The following is a 21817-nucleotide window of genomic DNA, read 5'->3' as shown; positions in this document are numbered from 1 at the left end:
AGAAGCGCCGATGATTCACGCCCGCTCGCTGTCTCGCTCGCTCGGCGCGCTTCGATAAAACGCTCAAAACAAAGCGCCGGGAAACTTAGATGCCATTCTGCCCGCTACGCACCACTGAGCTAAAGTCACAAGCGGGAAGCCGCAAATCTGGAAAAAGAGGAACCGAGTCATGGAGTGACATCAGCGAGCTCCACAAGTGCCAAGTTCCCAGTGGCAGGCGTGCAAAAAGAAAAGACCTGAAAATCAATCACTTGGACAAAAACAGCAATCCAGTCATCTCATCCTGATAAAGAAGCGTTGGTCCTGATAAAACATGTTCAAACCCGTACAAGTCTGAAAAAGAAGCACGGGATGGAGCGCAGGCTCCTTTTGCCTGGACGTCGTGTCCTTGCAGAACAATGACTGGACGCTGAGCAGACACGAATCCCCCCCCCCCCAAATTCAAATGGGCCCTCTGGCTCCAAAACCCAATTTTGCTTCTCTTCCAACTGCTTTGCGCCGTCCATCTAACGCCTCGGTCGCCTTCCCCGGTCGCTAATAATCGGACCGAGATTAGCGCTGGGCCAAAATGACGAATGGTTGCGAGTCGGAGCAGGTGGGCTTGCTCTTTCCCAGATAACCTCCCCCTCCTTATTTTTTTGGGAGTCGGGAAGAATAGGTGAACGCCTCCTCCATCCTAATGGTCTTATCGAGATACGCAGGAGGTGTTTTACCCGGTGCCGAGCTCTTGTAATGAGCAGACGGAGAAAGATGAAACAGTCAAATGAGACACGCAGCCCGCCCACATTAGCATATAGATAAGCAACGTGCTGGGGAAATGCGCAAAATGCCGGGAATTCCTGTCAAAAGACTATTTGACGCTTGCTTTTGACGTTCACCTCCGCCGTGTCAAAGTGGAACGAGGAACGCTCAAGCTTTTTGCGAGTGGCGTCTCGAAACAAAATAAGGCTTGTTAGAAAAGTCGGGAAAAGAAGCGGCGAGTGGAAAAAGTGACAAAACTAGACGCTACGGGAAAATGACAAATGAAATGACAATACACAAAAGTTACGCAAAAGGCTGAAAATGAGGCGCAGTGTGCTCCCGCCACCTTTTTCAGGCTCATTCTGATGTCCCAGCCGAGTTTCTTGTCAAATGTTCTGTGATGGTTTTGGGGGCGCGGTCTAGCCCATTGTGACCATTCTCGGACATTTTGACGGCAAAGTTGATGAACGGATGGCGGCAGGCATCTTGTTAGCGGTCTGATGCCTGCGATTAGATACGTCTGGGGAAAGGTGGGGCGGGCGCATGCATCATTTTCATGGATCTTTTTTTTTTTTTTTTATTGGGGCGCACCCACTGGCTTGTTTATGGGGTGATATATGTCTGGGGACCTGCCAGAAGTGCGCTGCGGAGCCTCATTAGAACACGTACGTCTCCCACGGTGCCCCTTTATTTCGTTTATTGAATGATCATAAAATGTTATGTTATGATGCAAACGTGATTAATAAGCCTTACGCGGGGAGCAGGAAATAAAATAAAAAAATAAAAACAACAACACAATGAAATTACAAGGCAATAAGATTTGCATAGATTTCCTTGGCGGATCAACGACCATTCGGCCCAGTGCCTCCATTCTATTCAAGTCATTCACTGCCATTGACGCATATAGACGTCAAAGTCTGGCTGCCCAGATAAAATACAACTTTGACGTCTATTTGCGTCAATACAGTTCATAAACGAATGAAGGTCAATTGCTAATCTTGACACGTTTCAAGGCCAGCTATCAAAACAAAATGGAAGTCGGAAGAGAATGGAGTTGAGGCGCCGCCACCGTTTGCTCGTCGGGGCTTGAGCCGATAAAGCTGACGTCAATCGATAACCATTTCTTCTCCTCGTCCTTCATCTTCACTCCATCAATTGGGCGCTTTGGTCCACAAGTGATTGTGGCGCAGATAAGCGCCCGTCGGCCGCCACTTCAATCTCCGCTCTAACCCGCGCTCACCTCCATCAAGAAACCTCCACCACGATGTACGTGAGCGGCCTCGCCGCAAGCTGTTAATGCGTACGCCAAAGCGTCTCTTTTTCATATGAACCATTTGGCATCCCGATTTCGACATTCTGCTGTTCCTTGTAGTGTGTGCGTCCAGGCCACCAGGGGGAAGTGAAAAAGACGCAAAGCTTCAATATAAAACGTAAAGAAGACGGTCACAATTAAGTTGCAGTAATATCCTCTTTGCGATCTTCTCTGCGTGCGTCGCGGCACTACTTGTGTTGAAATTTCAGCAAATGGCTTCCTTGTCACGGGCATCTTTGTTGGTCTCGCTCTGCCTCTCGCTTTTTCCTCGGTGACTGAAATTGGAACTGGGATGTGGGTGGGCGATATTACCTGGTGGGGGGAGGAGAGGCGAGAGAGCTTCATGCGTTAGATTACAAGTGGCCGCCCTCGCCCCTGTCAAAAAAAAAAAAGAAAAAAGAAATGAATTTGTGAAAAGGTGGCTACTTGGCGGCTTGATGCTAATTTGTTTGGACAAGCTTGATCATTTCTGCCAGCAATTAACTTCCAACACCGGAAGCTATTAGATGTCAACATTTCAAATCACTTTTTTTTTGTTGCCGTCATCCTGTTGTGACCTTCTGCATGGAGCAGGTGACGCCAGATGTTCCAGACGTGCTAATTGATTTACTTCAATTGCATTTGGAGATGTGCGAGAATCTTTTTTTTCTTTACACTCGGAAAGTCCAAATGCCTTCCCGGTTTTGTCTCCATTCAATCCGTGACGCTCGGCTCATCCTTCTGCTTTAGCTTGTCGACCATCTGGTTGTTAACACGCTCAACTTCTCCAAAGTGTTCCTCCAAGCTATTGTCAGCATCAAGGAAAAAAAAAAAACCAGTTCCTGTTTTTTCAAAGTCGCAATGCAGACGACAGCTTGTGAACGTAAAGGCGATAAAACAAATCAAACCCGGGCTGCGGGCGGACAGGCGGCCATTAACCGCCCCCCCCCCCCCCCACCTGCATGAGAAAACACAGCCCCAAAACAGAAAGTGAAAACAATGCTGCAATTTTTGCTGATTGGGCTCTTTTGGAAGTCCACTTGGCTGTCAGCCATCATTGATGATTGAAGAAGAATTGACTTTTGAATGTCCACACAAGCATTTGTGACTTCCATCATGCCCTTGAATCACTTCAAGTGCTTTCCAATTCATAGCCATTGGAATCTGGCCTTTTCTTGCACTACGCTGGCATTTCTCATGTATTTCCATACGAGGACAAGCGAGTACTCCCCCCCCAACCCCCCCCCCCCCGTTTTCTAAGAGATTGAGCAGCTTCTTGGTCTTTTGGCTTTCTCCTCGTCCCCGGGTGCATTTTAACAGGCTTGTCTGCAGTGGCCGCAAGGGGAAAGAAGGGGTCACGTCTGCGGGGAACGACAATCCAGCTCAAACTCATCATCTGCTGCACGCGCACGCACGCACGCACGCACACGCACACAAGGACCTTTTAAGCCACCGGGAAGGACTTCCAATCACGTAGTTTCTATTTGCCGCTGTTGAATATCCATTGTGCTCGGTGCTGATTGTGAGGAATGGGAAGTCAACACGATATGATAAGGAATTGCGCATCATATGCATATCCTGTTCCACTTTTACGTCCAGAGCAGTCCGGTCCTTTTTATTAAGAATAGTAGTAGTTTAACAAATTATTTAGCTTACAATAATAATCCAAATAAAATAATGAAAGAAATAAAAAAGAACGAATTATAAATGAATAAGTGAATGAATAAATAAATAAATAAATAAATAAATAAATAAATATATGAAGTAAAAAAATGAACGGTCCAAATAAAAGATTGCTAGCCTTTCTTCTGTGCTACTATTTGGGATGGTGATGAATTGTTCGTTCAGCGGGTGGGTATTCTCTTTCCACCGCTGCGGTTGCAGTGTGCTTGGCAATTTGCAAGCGAGTTGTAGCACGTGTAGTCCGCTTGCCGCTTTAGGACCCAGCGGGGAGGCTCGCTGACGCTTCTTCTGCCTGCAGGGCGACTCGAGCGCGCACGCACGCACGCACCGACCGCCGCCGCTGCCGCTGCTCCTCTGCTCTTCTCCAACACTGCCACCGCGGCACACCATCAGACACCCAAGTCCAGGATACTTTCTCCGCCTCCCCTCCTCCTTTTTTTTTTTTTTTTACTTCATCTCCTTTTAAGGATACTTCCCGTGTGTAACCACGGAGCGTGCGGGCACGCGCGCTCGCGCACGGACAAAGCGCGCATAGCCTACCGTACCGGCAGGATTGCGCATTACCCTCCGTCCGCGTTCCTCCAAATGATCTTGGTCCCTTTTTGGATGCGAGCATGAGCCAAGACGATCCGAAAAGTTTCCCGGTGATGGATGAGTTCGCTTTGTGAACGAGGCGGACGCAGTGCGTTTTGGACGGGTGAGTCAGTGAGTGAGTGAGTCAGTGGGTGCATGCGCCTTTTTACGCACGTCAAAAGGCGGAATTTGCGGCACATGGTGACCGCATGCGCTTGAGCATCACCTTTTGCTTGACTGGTCGCTACGCGTGGATGTGGAATTGAAAGACTGACAGACAGACGGATCGCGTTGCATCGAGCGCTCTCCGTGGTCCTGAAACTTTCTCGCGCGTGTGCAACAAAGGTTGTTATACTTGCAGCTGGTACTAACACTTTGACATTTATTTTTTTATTTATTTACATTTTTAATGTATTTATTTATTATTTCCTAACGTGCACCCCCCCCCCCCCCCCAGGACTTCTTCATTCATGATTCTTTTGGAAACCCTCAGTGTAATCTCTCCCCTCTTGTAGAATTGACTTTACCAACCACCACGAGCGATGAATCAGATTCCCAAAGTTAAACATGTTAGAGCCAATTCGACAGGAGAGTTTTTGGAAATGGAAAAGAAATTCCTCTTTTGTAAGCCGAGTTACGGTCACACCTCACTGCCCGCTCGCTCGTCTGGCTAAAGCCGCCTCATCCGGTGAGCGCCTGTGCTGATGTGAGGCCAGGGCAGGGCAGGGCAGGGCAGGGCAAGCAAGGCAAAGGGAGGGGGCCACTTTGCTATTATGGGGTGCTTATCGGCAAATACTTGCGTGTGGCAGCCTAAAGGCGGAACCTTAATAGATTTCCATCTAACAGGATTAGTGAATATTTGGGCAAAAAGAAAAAAAAAAAACAAGGCAGCAGCCAGACGCTGAGTAAGACATGTACGCCAGCGTTACCCTCAAGGGTGCACCGACAGTCCTCCCAAAAGTACCCAAAGTGTTAAAAAGCTAAACATTTTGTCTTAGCGCCCTCGCAAACAAAGCCAAGCTTCTTTTTCATCTGCGCCTCCCAATTTTTTGACACAGAGGCCAAATGGTCGCTAGCTTTTTATTCCCCCGGCACAAAGGTCGTGCGGCAACAATGTCGAGGCGGAGAATGACAGAGGAAGTCACTCAAGGTGTCCAAAACGCCCGCAGGCCGCCGCCACCGCCGATTGATTCCTCTTTTATTGTTTCTATCACTGTCCTGCCAGCATCTTTGATTGAGGAGCAGGCCGGCAGGCCGGCCGGCTCACGCGCCGTCTCCCCCCGCGGACCGCGAGGTCGGGGGATCAACCCGCCGCCGGCTTGTCGCCATCATTCTCGCACGACACGCTATTATTACAGCCCGGGAACGACGTGTCTGTCAGCCGTGCCGGCGAGTCAATTAGTCACGTCCGCGGGGACCCCGGAGAGCCTTTCCCGACAGGTCGACACGGCGCCCGAGCCCATTAGCATGTGTAACTGCGACTTTGGATTCTCGCAGAGGGAGAGACCTTTGCGGCGTGATGTCACGAGCCGGTAAACAAACGCACTTGAGGCAGGCCTTGAGCTATGGAACTTTTTTTTTTTTTCCACGCGGCCCGGATTGTTTCTCTTTCATTTGAACGCCAATTTGTCACGTGCGGCGCCGAGTGTCGCGAAAAGTACCACACGCTGGCAAACTACTAAAGTGGATGATCAAAAGATGGCGGGTTTAAGACTTCTCCAGGAAGGAGTTTCAGTGTTACGTAACTCAAAGAGGCAGGCAGAGTGCCGCACTTAACTTGAAGATGAAGAACCTCGAGGATCAAAAAAGGCCGGGGATGAGAGACAAAATAGGCTAGCGCTAGCTAGCTTGAATGTTTTTGATTTGAAGGCGCCACCAACATGGCCGACGTACATTCCGACACCTGCTACCTGCCTGCTCTTGCATTTAGCGCCATTTTTTTTTTTTTTTTACTGCGGCTGGGTCCCCTTGATAAATGCCCCTCCCCTCTTTGTTTTGCACACCTGCTGTCAGCCGCCTGGGGCATCTGTTGACAAACTCCTACCGAGACCATCAGCAGCTAGCGAGCGAGCGAGGCGCCTTCCTTACCCCATCCGGCAATTGTTCAAAGCAATTGATTTCAACACCACGTGCGTCTGTTGAACAGGGCATTTGTTTTTGCGAGCCTGACCTAATCCAGGTCTGCAAAAAGCTGTCATTTGTTGAGTTTGAGGATATTTGTCGTCTCCGATTTTGTGTTCCTTGTGGCTGGCTGGCTGCATTATTTAGCAGCTTTTAAATTCCTCACACAGCTTGCATCCCGCCGGGGGGGACTGGAGGCATTGAGCTGTTTACCCGCCGGTGCTTTTCATCCTTATTTTCTGATCTTGCTTTATTTTCTCATTTGTATTTTCTCAAGGTTGGAATGTATATTCTCGTCTTCTTATTCCTTTTGATGTCACCCGCAACACCTGAGATGTATCTCGGCGTCGCCAATAGATGCACCGTTCGTGCTATAGGTGCCATCCCCCCCCCCAAAAAAACCATGCGTCAAGGTTATCCTGGCCGCTTTCAGATGCCATATTAGCATTCTTTCTACCGCCGCGTCAACTTTGTGCATGCTCAGCTGTGCGCTTTTGATGTGGGAGATAAAAACGTGTGTGTGCCCCGTGCAGAAAGTGGAGCAGAGCTGAACCGACGCAGAAACAAAGCCATCCAGCACAATGACTTGAAGTGTTGAATTTTGCAACGAAATATCAGATGACCATTTTTGCTGCAAACTTTTTGAGGCTGCCTAATCAAGGCCGCACTCAACTCTGTGTGTGTGTGACTTTGCTGGATGATGGTGGCCACTGTGTATCTCCTTTAATTAGCTGCAGGTACACATTGTTATTCACGCTAGTGGGGTCGATGCTGATGGTGAGGATGTGCAAAAAAGCAGATGTTGCCTTCACCACGGCTGCAGTGTTTGATCAGCTCACATAGTCGGCCTGAGGAGGACCGAGTACGGTGCAAGAGTTCCGTCCTCTTAAACTTAACGTTAAAGACAAGGGCTAAAAAAAAAAACCCAGTCCCCTCCATCACCATATTTGCATCTCCGCTCCATTGAGCTCCTTTAATGTACTGCTGCAGTTGTGTGTGCGTGTGTAGTAGTTGTGACTGCATTGTAAGTAAGACTGATGAGTGTTTCAAGGTTGTCCCCCCCCCCTTTCCATTTAGATGCCGCGGTTTCAAAGTCGGCTTTTGGAACTTGAACCATTTTGGGAACAATATGACCTCTCATGTCTCTCAAAATGTCACATGACGCGTTGAGCTCGACTGAAAGTTCTCGCCTCCGGAGGCTCTCTGGCAACACATTATCACATTTAATGAAGAAAAATCAGATCAACATTTCTCACAAGAATATTCCGTCCTCGTTCGACCCCCCCCCCCCCGCCTGTCGCTCATGCTAAAGTGTTGCAGGTGCATCGGGCAAGGGCCAATTTACGGCGCTAAACAAACAATGCGGCGGCGGCGCACGGCGGTAATTGCCAATTTGACTGCTGCTCGCGCTTGAGGAGAGGAAATAACACGTTAGGCGTGGGAAGGACCCTCAGCGTGTGTTCTTTTGATTTCCTGACACACACAAAAGAAAAAAGAAAACAAAATGGCCGTTGACAGACAACACGTTCGGGCCCATCTTGAAAAAGCCTTTGAAAATTCAGCTTTTTATTTCAAAATAGGGTTCAAGCCTGGGTTGAGTCTTCCATTAAGGTCAAAGCTTTCAAACTTGGGTTCAAATCATGTTTGAAGACTTCAATGAGCGTTTGAAAGCAAGGCGGTCCCATCTCGGCGTAGCCAAATTCCCGAAACGGACTCACTTGTGGGATTTCACGCCGACCGCCGCAATAAAACTAGTCAGTGATGATGAACAAACTCAAGTGTGTCCCCTTTAATTGGCGCGCTGCTCGCTCGCTCGCTGTCTGTCAGCACGCTAATCAAGCGCGGCCTCTGTAATCTTTTTGTATCCGCTTTTTAATTGGGCAAGCTAATGAGAAGAACGTGCTTATTTGGAATGGAATAGCCAGACGGGATTGCTAATTACATACACACGGAGATGGCCAAAGTGTCCGCATTTTAGCGTCCGAAAGGAAGAAGACGAGTATGGAATCGAGCGGTGTGCTTACAGGTCGCTAGGTTTTTTATTTTCGTTTTGCCTTTTTCAAGCACTACCTTTTGGACAGATGAAGTCGCTGCAAACACTATCAGGAGCGTAGGCATTCAATTCCGGCTTTCAAGCATTTTGAAATTGGGTTTAGGCTTTGGCTGGAGCTTTCCTGCGCCCTTCACGTGTTTCCCGTGTCATTGGGGGAAGCCGAGTGATTGATGCTGCGTGTTTGCTGCGCGCGGCAATGCTAAACACGCGATAACAAGAACGCCCCGCCAAAAATCAAAGAGTCGTCCATCTGTCCCGTCGAGCCGGCCGGCCTTTATTCCGATCAAGCTAGATGGGAGCCACTTAAGCCGGCGTTCGCTCGGCGCCCGCCGTCCCGCTCATCCATCACCGCCCGGCGCCGTCCCCGCGGGAAATAATCGGCTTTTAATTCGTCACGGATCACACTCGCCGCAAGACGGATGGTCGTGCATGGGGACGCCCCCGCCTCACCTTTGCACTCAAAAGCAAGCTGTGCCGTTTCAACATTTCAAACACAAGCCTGCGGTTGCTTCTGAGCCAGGCTTAGCATTGCTAGCCACGCTTGGGCCTACAATGTGGCCTTTCAAACAACTACGCCGTGACACTTGCCTAATACGCAATCGGCGAGTGCGTCACGCGTGGGCGAATGGCTCCAATGAGAAAATCAGAGCGGGGCGGGGGCCGAGCACGCAGACGAGGAGACGGGGGGGAACAAGTCGTTCCACAGATGGCCAATCCGCAAAATTGGGCTCCGTTGATAGCTCATTCGCAGCCATTGACGACTGTAGACGTGAAAAATCAGTTTGCTTGATTGGCCGTATGTTTTTTTGTGTCACAGAGCCGTGCCCGGGGATGGCGTCAGAGTGAGCGGCAGCATGCGCCTTACACGCTTGAGGGCCACGCCGCTCCTGGCCATGGTCCTACTGGAGCTGGTGCGCTGCCAGGAGGCTCCCATTATAGCAGGTAAGACGACCGCCATCTTGCTTTGTCTGACTGGGACACCGGACTGGGCAATGTTCTGTTCGGATCATTCCTATTGCTGCAGGTTTGTCGTTCAAATTCCCGACTCGCAATGCTCGGCGCTCTCTATTCAGCTCGCCGGCTCCCTCGGCCCGAGGCTGATTAAATATGTGCTTAATACGGCGGCGGCGGAGGCGAGAGTCTCAAATTACACGGGAGCCGCGCTGACCTTTTGAAATTACCGGAGCAATTGTGCAAAAGTTTAGAACCTGAGCTCCCACAACGCAGCCGGCGGGCAGAAATGGAGCCATGTTTGACACTTTGGACCATCACGAGCTAAACACACACGCCGCCGCTCAAGTGCCATTTGGCGTTAATGCCGACGCGGCTTCATACGTCTCATTGACTCCTTTCTCCTCGCCGAGTCAGCAATATCGACGGCGCTGATAGCTGAAGGTCGTGGATCCGATTTGAAAGGAAAGACAGAAAAATGCAGCAAGAAAATCGGCCTTTTGCCATCTGTCCGTGCAGCCGCACCAAGCTCTCCAGTAGTCCGTTTGGCAAAAACCACACGAAAGCTCTTAACAGATGAAAACGTCCAATTGAAATACGGCCGCAGCCAATGCTGCAAGAACGCTCAGAGAAAAGCCCACAGGCGAGGTGACCTCAGCGCCCGATCAGAACCTCTCCTGGATGGGCACGTCCCACCGGAGAGGAGAGCCCAGGTGTCATGGTAGCACAGCTTCCCCCCCTTTTTTTTTTGGTTTTCCATGAGAAAACAAGCAATCTGTCAGCCGACCTTGTTTTGGCAGAAAATGTGGCCACCAATAAGCGTATTGTTTATAGCTTCCAACAATTTCCCGAGGGTGGGGGTGAGGTGGCGGCGGGGGCTCTTATCGTCTTCCAGCCCGTCGCCATTTAATTACACGGAGGGGCCACACTTCCTCATCACACTCCATCCGCCCCCAGGCCACCATTTAATGATGCCGAATGCACTCCGGGAGCCCCTGGCCTTTTTTATCTTTTTTTTTTTTTTTTTTTTTTTTTTTTCCCCGTCATTCTGCAGCTTTTTCCTCAGACACGCTTCAGTGTGTCTCCGCTGGTGCTTTTGTTTTTTTCATATTTCGCTTCAAGGCTTGAAACTGGATGGCTAAAAACCAAGCTTCATGTTCTCCTCCTGTTCTGCTTTGTCGAAAGTGGTGGGCAGGTTCTTGACAAAAATATCAAAGAAAAACCGCCGCCTCGAAAACTAGCATTGCTTTGAGAAACCAACGGACAAAAATCGGCTATAATCTTTTTTTTTTTTAAAAGCCCGCCCTGTCCTTTCAGTTGTGGGCCCTTGCATGAATAAAACAATGGCATTAAATTTGACATTATTGCTGTTAAATGCAACGGATGACATTTAAATTGAAATGCTGCGCTATGCACGGGCGGCGCAGTTTATTGATTTCCATAGAGACGCGACACGGGCACCTCTGTATCTCTTAACCCTGATTCTCATTCAGTCAGTCAATTGCACACACACACACACACACACACACACACACACACACACACACACACACACACACACACACACACACACACACACACACACACACACACGTGAGCATCCCTCTCGAGGGCTTTGTGCGGAGGGACTGCAGCAGCAGTGTCATCCCTCAAATGAATTTCTCTTCACACCTCTCTCCCCATTAAAGACGGCATTTGTGTTGCGGCACTTTGAGTGCACACACCAAGTTGAGTTTTTTTCCATGAGGCCTCTTTCGTGACGCTTTGTGACAAAGACTCGGCCATTGAAATGCTCAAAATGCCTCAAAGGTGCTTGCGGTCGTGTAAACGGCGGCCATCTTGAAACAGGGCCAATTTTCCTCAAAGGAATTTTGTGGTATTCAATAATTGACAATCCCAGACTGATGGACAAGCCAAAACGCTTGAATAGGCTGCGTTTAAAACCAGATCATATCTTGGACGTCTATAACCGTCAATGGCATTGAATGAGTTCACAATTGAGAGCCACCCATTGAAAGTTGGGAATGAAGGCTTGAACAATTAAATCCACTTCGACGTCAAATTCAAGCTCGAAAACTTTTTTGGGCTGCATTTGCCTCCAAATGGCCTTTGACAGCAAGCAAATACGTATACTTCACTTTTTTTTTTTCTTGACACAGATTAGCCAAAAGAGCCTCGCTTATGAAGTCCAAAGCTATAAATATATTTACAAATGAGTGAAAAAGATTTAGAGCCCTTCACACTTTTAGCCTTTGGACAGGAAATATTAGTCCTGTCTGAAAGCAGAGCGATGCAAAAGGCGTCCGTCCGTTCCAGGCGTGCAGGACAAAGCCGGTTTGATTTCATGCAAATTTCCTCTGGAGGCGCAAAAGGCGGGCGAGCCAGCCGCGCATTTGCCTCGGCCTCGATTGTCTCGTTAAACTGAAGCCTTCACGTCCGCGGGGGCCGCCCGCATCTCCTTTCGCATCAAATTGTCTTTGGAGCCCGCCGGGAGCTCTTTTGCTTCCTGCTCACTTTTGTTGATTTGCTTGATATGTTTATTTTTCGTCCTCCCCCCGATCAGATGTGACGCGCATTGCTAAGCGAGGGAGCAAAATGTCTCCAGACAAACATTGTTTTGGTTGGTGCCCCAACTTGAGATAATTCATGTTTTTCTTTTTTATTCCTCGTATTGCATCACCAATTTTTCCTGCCTCCTGTTTGTGAGAACTTTCCAACTCGGAAACCGTGTGAAAATATCAACGTCTGAAGCTCAGGTTCTAATGATGACGTCAGTCTTTGTGGAGTGGTCGGGTTGTGAAGGCTTGCCGGTGTTTGTGCGAACTTTTCCTGAGGCGTTGTGTTTGTGCTGTGAAATATTGATGCAAGCCGCGCTTCCAAAGGCGGGAGGGAGGTCAGGAGTATGGCGGGACGCCACGTGTTAAATTATGGAGCATCTTGCGCAAACTTAAAGATTATTCTCTCCCCGCGCCGGCCCATAGCCCGGCCGGCTTCCTTTTCAATTCGCCTGCAACGATAACGGCGTCGTAACTCAACGGGAGTGTCTGATAGGAGGCGGGAATATATTGTGGGTTTTTTTTGGGAAATGAAATGCGACTATTTTATGAGTTTCTCTTATCTGGTCTTAATGTTGCCGCCGTGCTAATCTCGTCAAGCGCCGCACCTGTCACGCTTTGGATAAGCAATGTGTTGGACTGGACATGGGGAGATTACCGCCACCGCTGAGGAATGTTCCTTTTCCTGCTTCAATTGAACGACCGGCGAGGAATGATGGGAAATGAAAATAGGCCGAACGCCTCCCGAGTGGAATGCTACAAAAGTCATATGGTGGAGGATGGGAAATGAAGGGATTGAAAAGTGGGCTGATAACCACACAACAGGAAATGGAACCTCTATGACTTGGAGTGGGTTGTGCGTCCGTGAATGCAACGATTGCTAATAAACAATGCAAAACTCCATTGACATGCTAACAGTTAGCATTGACGGTTGCACTTTTATCGGGAGATCTCTACCAAAAAAAAAAAAAAAACGAGGCACTTAGTAGAAGTATAATTAGGCAATAAATTAAGGAAACCAAAGAGACGCTAACGTACTTAGCGTGAAGCCAAAAGCATCATGACGAAATACCGTACCCACTCAGCCAAATGTATTCAAATGACTTTGAAGCGCTAATGATGGCGCGCTAAATCGAGGTACACAAAAGACAGGCGGCAAATTGATGTCGGTGACATAAAGGCGCCGGCTGACATTGGCTTTTACGGCCGCCTGCCCACCCACCCACCTGCCCGCCCGCCCGCCCGCCACCGCCGCCGTATAATGATGGCAAAGTGCTGACGAGGGAGCCGAGTGCCCGTCACGCTCGCCCGTCACGCTGGCTCAAGGGTGTCGGGAGGTCGCCGAGAGGTCGCCGGGCGCTCCTACATTTAAATTGATTTGAATTTTCAAAGCATGAAGGAAATGCTAACTAAATATAAAACCGGTCGAGCTCTGAGTTCTGCAGACTCTGCTGAATTAGTGAAGCCCGTAGCCCAGCACGCTTCGTACCTAGACCAAAAGCTGTGGCGTCAGGCCCGGCACGCCGTTACGTCCTCATTAGCGCCTCCTTCACGCCCGTTTTATCGGCGTGACAATAACATGGATTCCCACGGCCGAGTACACTTGATGGCCGCTCAGCGTCACTTTCACACCAACCTGGTTGCGTGTATTTGTTTGGAATCAGTTATCCTGTCACTTTAGCCGAGACATTAGCCGGAATAGAAATAGAATGAGGTGAAATTCTAAAGAAAAGATGTCAATATCTTTTTTTTTTTTTTTTAGTGCAAGGTGTCAGGACTCACTTTGTCGTCCTTCACTTTCCAAGATACTCAATCGGCAGCCCGCCCCTACCCTCCTTCCCCCCCCCCCCCCATCCAACTTGATTCAATCATGCAATTTGCTGGCGAGCAAGATCGAGCGATGTAGCGCTCTATCTTTTGTCGATGGTGATTACTTATTGATCATGCGATCGATACGTTTGTCACGTCGTCGCCTGAATACCTGCGACCTCAATGTGGCTGCGTTCCACTCCGTGCACAAAAAGATAAGGAAAGACAATCAGCTGTCCAAGTGGGATCTTGAATTGCCCCCCCCCCCCCCCCCCAGCCCATATTTGCAGTCCCATTTCTTTGTGGATTTATTTTTTTTGGTACAGTTCATACAAACCTATTTTAATTTGACTCCCATTTATTTTGAGTGTAGTTTCACTCTGCTCCACTAGAGGGCGGCACACTCGATACCTTTCCTGAAGGGCCCTCCTAGCAGACGGATGGATTTTCAAGATGGCTTATTTATGATCAGGCACGCAACCTACTCATAATCATAAATCCACCTGTATGCTGAATGCATAATTCATATAGTATTGCTCTTTTTTATTGCTCTGCAAGATGATCTGCTTATGTCAAGAGTGTCTGTCAGTGCAAAAATGTTCTGTTTTCAAGAAAACCCACAACATGCATTCAAGTCAAAAGAACATTTTCGAGGAACACAAATCCATACTTTTGTGAAAGTATTATTTATATTCTTGACAAAAATTCACATTTGATGATTCTTATCATCTTCTCTGAATCTGTTCTTATGGACAATTATTATTTTTTCCCTTGGTGGTTTTAGCGTGGCAAGGGGCGCTGCCCTTTTTAACCGCTGGCCAATTACAGCCCTTAAGCAGCCCTTTAATGACGGATTTAACGCCCGTCTTTTCATTTTATGGCGGCAATGTACATGGATGGAGGAGAAGACGTCTCCGGCTTTTTAATGGTGTCCTTAACGGCTTCTAAATGACGGCAGATAGCGCTGGCTGGGCCGGGCAGGTGTCAAGGTGACTTGCACGTCGTGGCCGTCTGGCCCGTCAGCTCTGATTCCTCTCTTTGATTTCTTTATTCGATGGCTTTAGCGCAACCGGCGAGCGCTATTCCCTAAAGAAGCTCACCGATCGATAGCTCGCTGACGCAGCGATAGCGAGTGGCTGACTCCCACCGTGGGAGTCCCACACCTGACGAGATTTGCCGTCTGTCTGTCTGTCTGTCTGTCTGTCCTCACCCACGATTGCAAACGTGCATTTTCACCCACAATCGCCGTTTGTGGAATTCATCAGGTCCGATGACGTGCGCAGATGTTTCTGCTGGGTGAGAATCAGGCCGCTTGCTATTGATTTGCCGTCACTTGCCTGCTGTGAAAGCCACCTGGGGATGGTGTCTTTCTTTTTTTTCTTTCTACTCGATCCCGGTAGCTTCATGCATGCACATGTTCCTCCGTCGGGTTTGACTGCTCCGGATTGTTTACACGGCTCGCCACCTACCGTGCAACATTAAAGCTGTCAGTCAGTCAGTCACGCACGGCAACTCGGCGGCGATCCGTCACGCCAAAGACTTTTCGGGTATTAGCGCACATTAGCGCTTCTGTGAGACCTTTGGATGTGATTGACCTGTGATTTAGCCGACCTTTTTGTTGACACGGTCCTTTCGGAGCTACACGACTGTAAATGGAAGGTTCAGACCAAAATGTCCGACTTATGAGTTCTCCTCAAGACCGAACCTCATGTTGCTATGTGAAATTGGCTTCAGGTTCTGAAGACATTTGAACTTTGCCTCTGAGAAAGCAAATTCTTGAGCATGAACATTGGAATGGCCGTCATCTCCATCTGTAAACACGAGAGCTCGGGCTTTATCCTTCCCGCTCGGCACGTCGGAGGCTTTTATTTAAACATGCCGCATGCGTTACCCCGAGGTGAAAGGGAGGGGGAGTGGGAGAAGTCTCTTTATACCCAATTAAGCTCGCCAAAGGACGGAAGATAGCCCGGGCTGAAACCTCGTCTCCCTGGGTGCCCCATTAGAGCGCCGAGAATCCGACGAAAGCCCTCGCTAGTCCCTGACGGTGAGGGGGTAAAAAAAAAAAAGTGACCCGAAGCCGAGAGGTAGCTAAATATACGGACGGAGTCAATGTATGCGTTGAGCTGCTTCGTTATTATGTCGGACAGGAACAACACCCAGGTTGAACGTTCTCATCACAAAATAGGAGACTTGGATCTCGCCTGTCCCTCTCGCTGGCTCGCTCGCCAGCACAATGGCCACTGCTAGCGCGTTAGCTTACAGTCCATCTGTTGATCCTCCACAGCCAGGCGCACAAAGGAAAGCAAATTTGATCCTCCAACAAGCTGGCATCTTTTACGCAGCCAATTTCCATATCAAAGGACGTGGCTTATTTTGAGCCAATGAATGAGGCCAACATGTTACTTGTCAAAGTGAAGTTATTTGACTGACCGCGCTAATACTAATGTTATAGTTAGCATTCAATGCTAGTGTTTGGTTTCCAGTGTTCCGGCGGTGCCAGCGCGAGCCAATGTTCATATCGTATCGCAAGCGCTTGTCTATTTCCCGCAGACGCACAACGTAATGAGACGGGATTTGTAGCCGTATTACACCTGAGCGTGCGCCGACAAACGAGAAGGTCGAGCCATCCGCTCTACAAACAAGACACGAGTCAATGACGTCGACCTTTAAGCCAAAGTGTCAAGTGTTTGTTTGTCTGCTGCTTAGTTAGCAGGCTACTGGCGTCACACACTGACGGCCCGCAAACCCTACCGCAGTGTTTCAGACCTTAACCGCACTTGAAACCTGAATTCAAAGCCCTACCCATTTATGGGAAACCCTCCCGACGAGAAGCGCATCAAATATTTGCTCTTTGCTCAAAGGCGTTTACCGCTCGTCACGACATGAGGACGCGACGTTTGCGACAAACGATGAGGCGTGTAAAACAATATCGTCGGGCGTTCGGCAACAAGCAGCTTTGAGCAGCAGAAAACGGCAGACAAAGGAAGGACGGCGGAAAGTGATGTATGATCAAAGGCCAAAGCGCTATCGATTCTCTTCCATTGTGTTTGGCGCCATTAAAGCGCCGATCCCGAAATGGACGCGTAAAAAGGCTTTGGCAATAAAACACGTGCTTGACAGGGAGGAAGAAAGGGAGGGGGCTGATACTTATGTTGCGCTTCATTTCATTTGAAAGGCGCCACGGAAACAAACGCTCCGCTAGTAATGATGCAATCCAAAGTACGGCGCGGGGACCAAATTTGGCCCGTGCAGAAATATGCACTGGTCCGCAGCCTTTGGTGTGAAATGAATCAGGTGGGGGCTTTCAATCATTCCAATCGTAACCTCTTCAAATCTACCGATTATTTTCTCATGGGAAAATAAAGTCATGCTGTTGCAAAAATGCGCACACCCTCTCATTAAATACATTGTAGTGTTGAGAATGAACCCAACTCCCAACTATTAACACTAACAGGAACATTTCTTGCCTTGTCTTTCTGCAATGCTCTTTGGAAGGCTTTGAATTGTTTGCGCACAATTTTCCCCTGCCAGTTGGTGGGAGCAGATGGGGGTCAAAGGTGAAGGGCGAGCAGGATAGGATGGCGGAAAGCGCATCTCGACCTTTGCGATTGCGTCGCCTGTCTTTGTCTGCCTGGCCCCCCCAGCCCAGCCCAGCCCACTCCACCACACTCCCATCACGCACTCCCATCAGCTGGTGGACAATGAAGGCGATGAAAGTGTCCCAGTAATGCATCCTTTCTGCGTCCCGCTCTGCCTTAACTACAGACGACAGGCGCTGCACTCTTGAGCCTTTGTTGTTGTCTCTCCTTTTTGCGTCTTTTTTGGTTTTTCGAGCAAAAAGATGTCAGCGGGTTTGCAGCGTGTTTGTACATGCAGCTCTTGGCCAGAAATTGCAAACAAGCGACAGTGGGGGATTTTTAGAAACGTAGCAACGCCACCAGGCTTATATTCACTTCAATCAACATATATGTTTTGCTAAGCTTAACTCCCAAATTGCAAATGCAACAAATACAATTGCATGAAATAGGACTAGCTAGAACATCCAAAATATTTTTCTTTTTTGGTAATTGATTGCAGTGCCCTCTGTTGACTTCCCCCCCCCCCGCCCGAATGCAAAGCGACAACCGAAAGCGCACAGAGTAATTAAAAAACGTCTTCTCCATTGTTATTTTGTCAACATGTTTGCTTCCGGCACGGCATGGCTGCCAGTTTTTTTTTCTCGGCAGCATATGTTTTCACGCCAGCCGGGAGATGATTGACGCGGGAGCTTCCTCAGACGTGTAGAAAAATGCTCCTCTGATTGCTGTGCACGCATGCGAGACCATTCCAAACGCGCCTCGAGGTTCGGGCCTCCCGTCGTGGCGCACGCCCTCCCGTAATAACCCGAAACACCGACTCTGGTACACGGGCCCCCGCCGCCTTTGCAGCCCCTGGCCATCTCTCGCCACCCCCCTCCTGCCGCCACGTCTTGGCAGGCGCACTTTTGCTCAGCTCTGAAAATTCAATCAGATGCTTAATTACATCCTAACACGGGTTCCTACCAGCTGGCTTTATTCCCCCGCTCCTGATTAAAGGGATTTGAAAAATGAAATTTAACAGCACATTTGCATACGCTTCTAAACGGAGGGAATTGTCTGTGTGTTTTTTTTTTTCACCCCCGTAGGACTTCATGGAAATTGTTCATAACAATATACGTTTAGGCACAAAAGCAAAGAATTTGTACCAGAACGTTTTGTCCATTTATTATTCTTTTACAATTGTAAATAGACAATTGCTTGCGCAAACAACAAACACAATTGGTTACACGGTTGTTAAGACAAAAATTCGATTATATACATCAACATAATTTTAAAATGTTCAGTCAAACACGAAGGACACGTAGTGCGTGGCGGACGCAGCGGCTCATAAATCAGGCAAAAAAAAAAAAAAAGACACGTAAATACAAGAGCGCTCGTATCTGGCCTGACGAATGGCACGGCGGAGGCGTAATGGGGGCCAAGTGGGGGCCCGCTCGCCAAGCCGCGCTAAGAAAATGGCTCCATTAATCACAGCGAGGCCGATGCTGTCTTCATCATCTTCTTCATCATCTTCATATACATACTGCGCTGTTTTTTTTTTTTTGTATTCTCGCAACCTGCACGCAGCAGCTCTTGCTCTGTCCTGAGATGCGCGTGGACAACCGCCGATGGCGTATTTTTTTTTTCTCCACATACTGCTGATATCAGCCAGCAGGCTCGCCATTCGTCTTGCAAACTTTATTTGGACACTTTTTAAAGTGTCTGCCACTCCGCCACCTTGTCTTGCCATTTTCCGTCCCCAATTATTTACAATTCATAATTTTATTTATTTATTTTTATAAAGAAAAAAAAACTCCAATTTTTTTGGGATCCGACCTCAAACACGAGATTATTTTCATTTCCGGTTAGCGAGTATCCTGCTGCCTACTTTTTGCTAACATGATGAAAAGGTCTGAAGTTTTATTAGGAGGAATGTAGTATTAGCGGGATTAACAGGATTAAGGGAAAAGTAAAACGTCGTCATTGAGGGGGATTAGTGAGGTATGCCTTGTAGTCTGAGCATTTCTTTAGTGGTGAAGATGATGAAGGACACTGTAATTAGTCCTGTTGAAACAACAAGAGAAAGATGAGGCTGCGGGGGCCTATTGTCTGCCATAACTGCAGGAAAGGGGGGAACGCGGGGGGGGGGGGGGGGCAAGATCCACCCCCCTCCCATCACCACCACTCCAACAATGTGGAGCGTCACTGCCATCTTCTGGCCGTGCACATCACTGCATGAACATGAATGAATTGTCAATTGAACAAAAGCAGAGATAATCAATAAGAGTGCAAATGGATTGAACGGATTCTTTTTGTCTGTGTATAGAGTATTACATCAGTATTTGTCTGCAAACATTTTAAGTTAATGTCCCTCAAGCTCTGCTCATGAAGCAGCGACGGTTGCGCTTTCCGCTAAAAGATTCTGACTGCGCACAACACTGACCTCTAGTGGACAGACCATGTATTACACCAGCCACCCCCGCTGTAACTCCATACAACAGTGATCTCTAGTGGACAGACCGCGCATTACATCACCAACCCCCGCTGTAACTGCATACAACAGTGACCTCTGGTGGACAGAACGTGCATGACACCACGAATCCCCGCTGTAAACTCGACAGCCCGCTTTGTGTGTGTCAAACAGGATGTGCAGAATTTCCAAATAGAAATAACAAAAAAAAAATGTTATTGCTTAACGACCAAGTAAGATCATTTGTAGCCATTAAGAAAAAAGTGAACGAAGGTGGAGCCATTATTCTCTTGTCCAGGCTGCACTCTGCGTTTGCTAATGACATTCTACACTTTGGCAGGGAAGAAGGGAGCAGAGAGAGAGCGAGAGGATGAGAGGATGAGAGGATGAGAGGATGAGAGGGGAGGTGCGACCTTCACTTGATAAAGTGACCTGCTGCAGCCAACAGCCAGCCGCAGGAAAGCAGCAATGTAACCGTAAACGCAGACTTGCTGAGCTTGTCTTGACCAAAAATAGTCCAGATCTTTTTGGCTCCTTTCCAAATATCAGCTGGGTTTGGGTTCTGCAGCTTTTGTCCGAAGGCGAGCCAACTTGAGCCACGTTGTCGTAGGTGACGCACGCTAATGTGTGAGAATGTCAAGATTTTTCCCACGGTGCATAATGGGATCATCTTCTCCATTTCAAAGAAGAAGTTGTCCTGAACATTTTGTTCAATTGCTAACGAATTTGAACCACATGTGAATCACCAGAATTTGGACTTTCCATCATAGTCCCTAAGTTGAACCGCAAGAGGTTTTGGGAAATACAACCCCTCCCCCCCACCCCGAAGCCTGCTTGACTTTGCATCTTAGACCCCCAAAAAGTTTCCCCACCCTGCCATTTTTGCTATGGAGAAACACTTTGCTCCTTTCCTTTCGCCTTTTGTCCTATTGCAACCTCATCTGAGCCAAGTTGCTACGAGTGATGTTCATGTGCCACAATTGAAGATCTAGTTCCAGGTAGCCGTCAAAGAGGAAGCTGCTGTCGTTCACTTGCTCCTAAATTGAAACACAGCAGCAAAATATGATCTCTTGGCCCTTTCTGAAATGTCTCCAGCAGCTTTTGGTCCTCCTCCTGTGTTTACGAGGCACTCCGAAGCGTTGCCGCTTCCGACGCTGCTGTGTAATGTGTGATGTTCTTTCAGAGCCATTAGCGGGATTTACTGCCCTGCCCTGCCCTGCCCGCCTGCCTGCTTGCACATTAACAGCCAGTCATACTCCTCTTCTCCTCCGAGTGTGTGCGCGCGCGCGCATGATGAAAATCCATCCGTGTATGAGCATGGTGGGTGTGCCGCTGGCTGGGAGATAACTCCACGCAGCGGTGAGATGCTCAAGGCTGCTCACTGATTTATTTCTGACGGCCGGAGACGAGCGACAGGCTAGGCGAGACGTGCTTGGCTCAACTTGGGAGAGTGAGACTTTTGGGAGGGATGGATTCAGTCATCAAGGAGGACTTGCCCAGTGGCTGGAAAGACGCGACGACGGCGGCTTCCGGTCAAGTCCGGTGGTGAGACGGAAGCCTTTTTGCAGGCATGGCGAAGTGGCGGGGGCCGCTTCTTCTGCTGCTGCTGTTATTCGGCGGGTGTTCCCCGGGGAACGCCCCGGGCAAGTCCAAAGGCAGCTGGAGGTGGAAAGGGGACAGGAACCGTGAGTAAGCTCTCATTTGTCCCCTCCCTCCCGCTTTGAGGGAGCTGCTGCTTTGGATGCGGCTTGCTCCAAACTTTAGTACATTTGATTTTTATTTTTAGAGTATGATTTATGTTTTTTGTAGGATTTCTGCGTATGGGCGCTAAAAAAAAGTCGCGATTGCGGGTTAGGGATGCTTGCCGCTGTCCCCATGCTGACAGCTAATGGGATTGTTTGGCAGCACGCCTTTGAGTGATGGAGTGGTGTGTGCGTGCGTGCGCGCGCGTGCGTGTCCGTCCCTTGCGCCGGACGTGGAAAGGACGCGCCGGTCTTGATGCCCTTCCAAGAG

At 48.8% G+C, this 21817-nt stretch overlaps 1 protein-coding gene across 1 annotated transcript in view; it reads left to right on the top strand.

Annotated features, from left to right (window-relative positions):
• The first annotated feature begins 5755 nt into the window (after positions 1-5755).
• robo1 (roundabout, axon guidance receptor, homolog 1 (Drosophila)) overlaps positions 5756-21817 on the top strand; it is an 82093-nt gene continuing 66031 nt past the window's right edge. The window contains exons 1-2 of the mRNA XM_085916381.1: positions 5756-5820; positions 9280-9404. Of these exons, the coding sequence (XP_085772507.1) occupies positions 5756-5820; positions 9280-9404 (190 nt within the window). The remainder of the gene's footprint in view (positions 5821-9279; positions 9405-21817) is intronic.

Source organism: Syngnathus leptorhynchus, chromosome 7 (genome assembly GCF_054491065.1).
Source record: "Syngnathus leptorhynchus isolate UIUO chromosome 7, UIUO_Slep, whole genome shotgun sequence".
NCBI lineage: Eukaryota > Metazoa > Chordata > Actinopteri > Syngnathiformes > Syngnathidae > Syngnathus > Syngnathus leptorhynchus.
The sequence above is the reverse complement of the archived record's forward strand: the minus strand, read 5'-3'. Positions and strand labels throughout refer to the sequence as shown.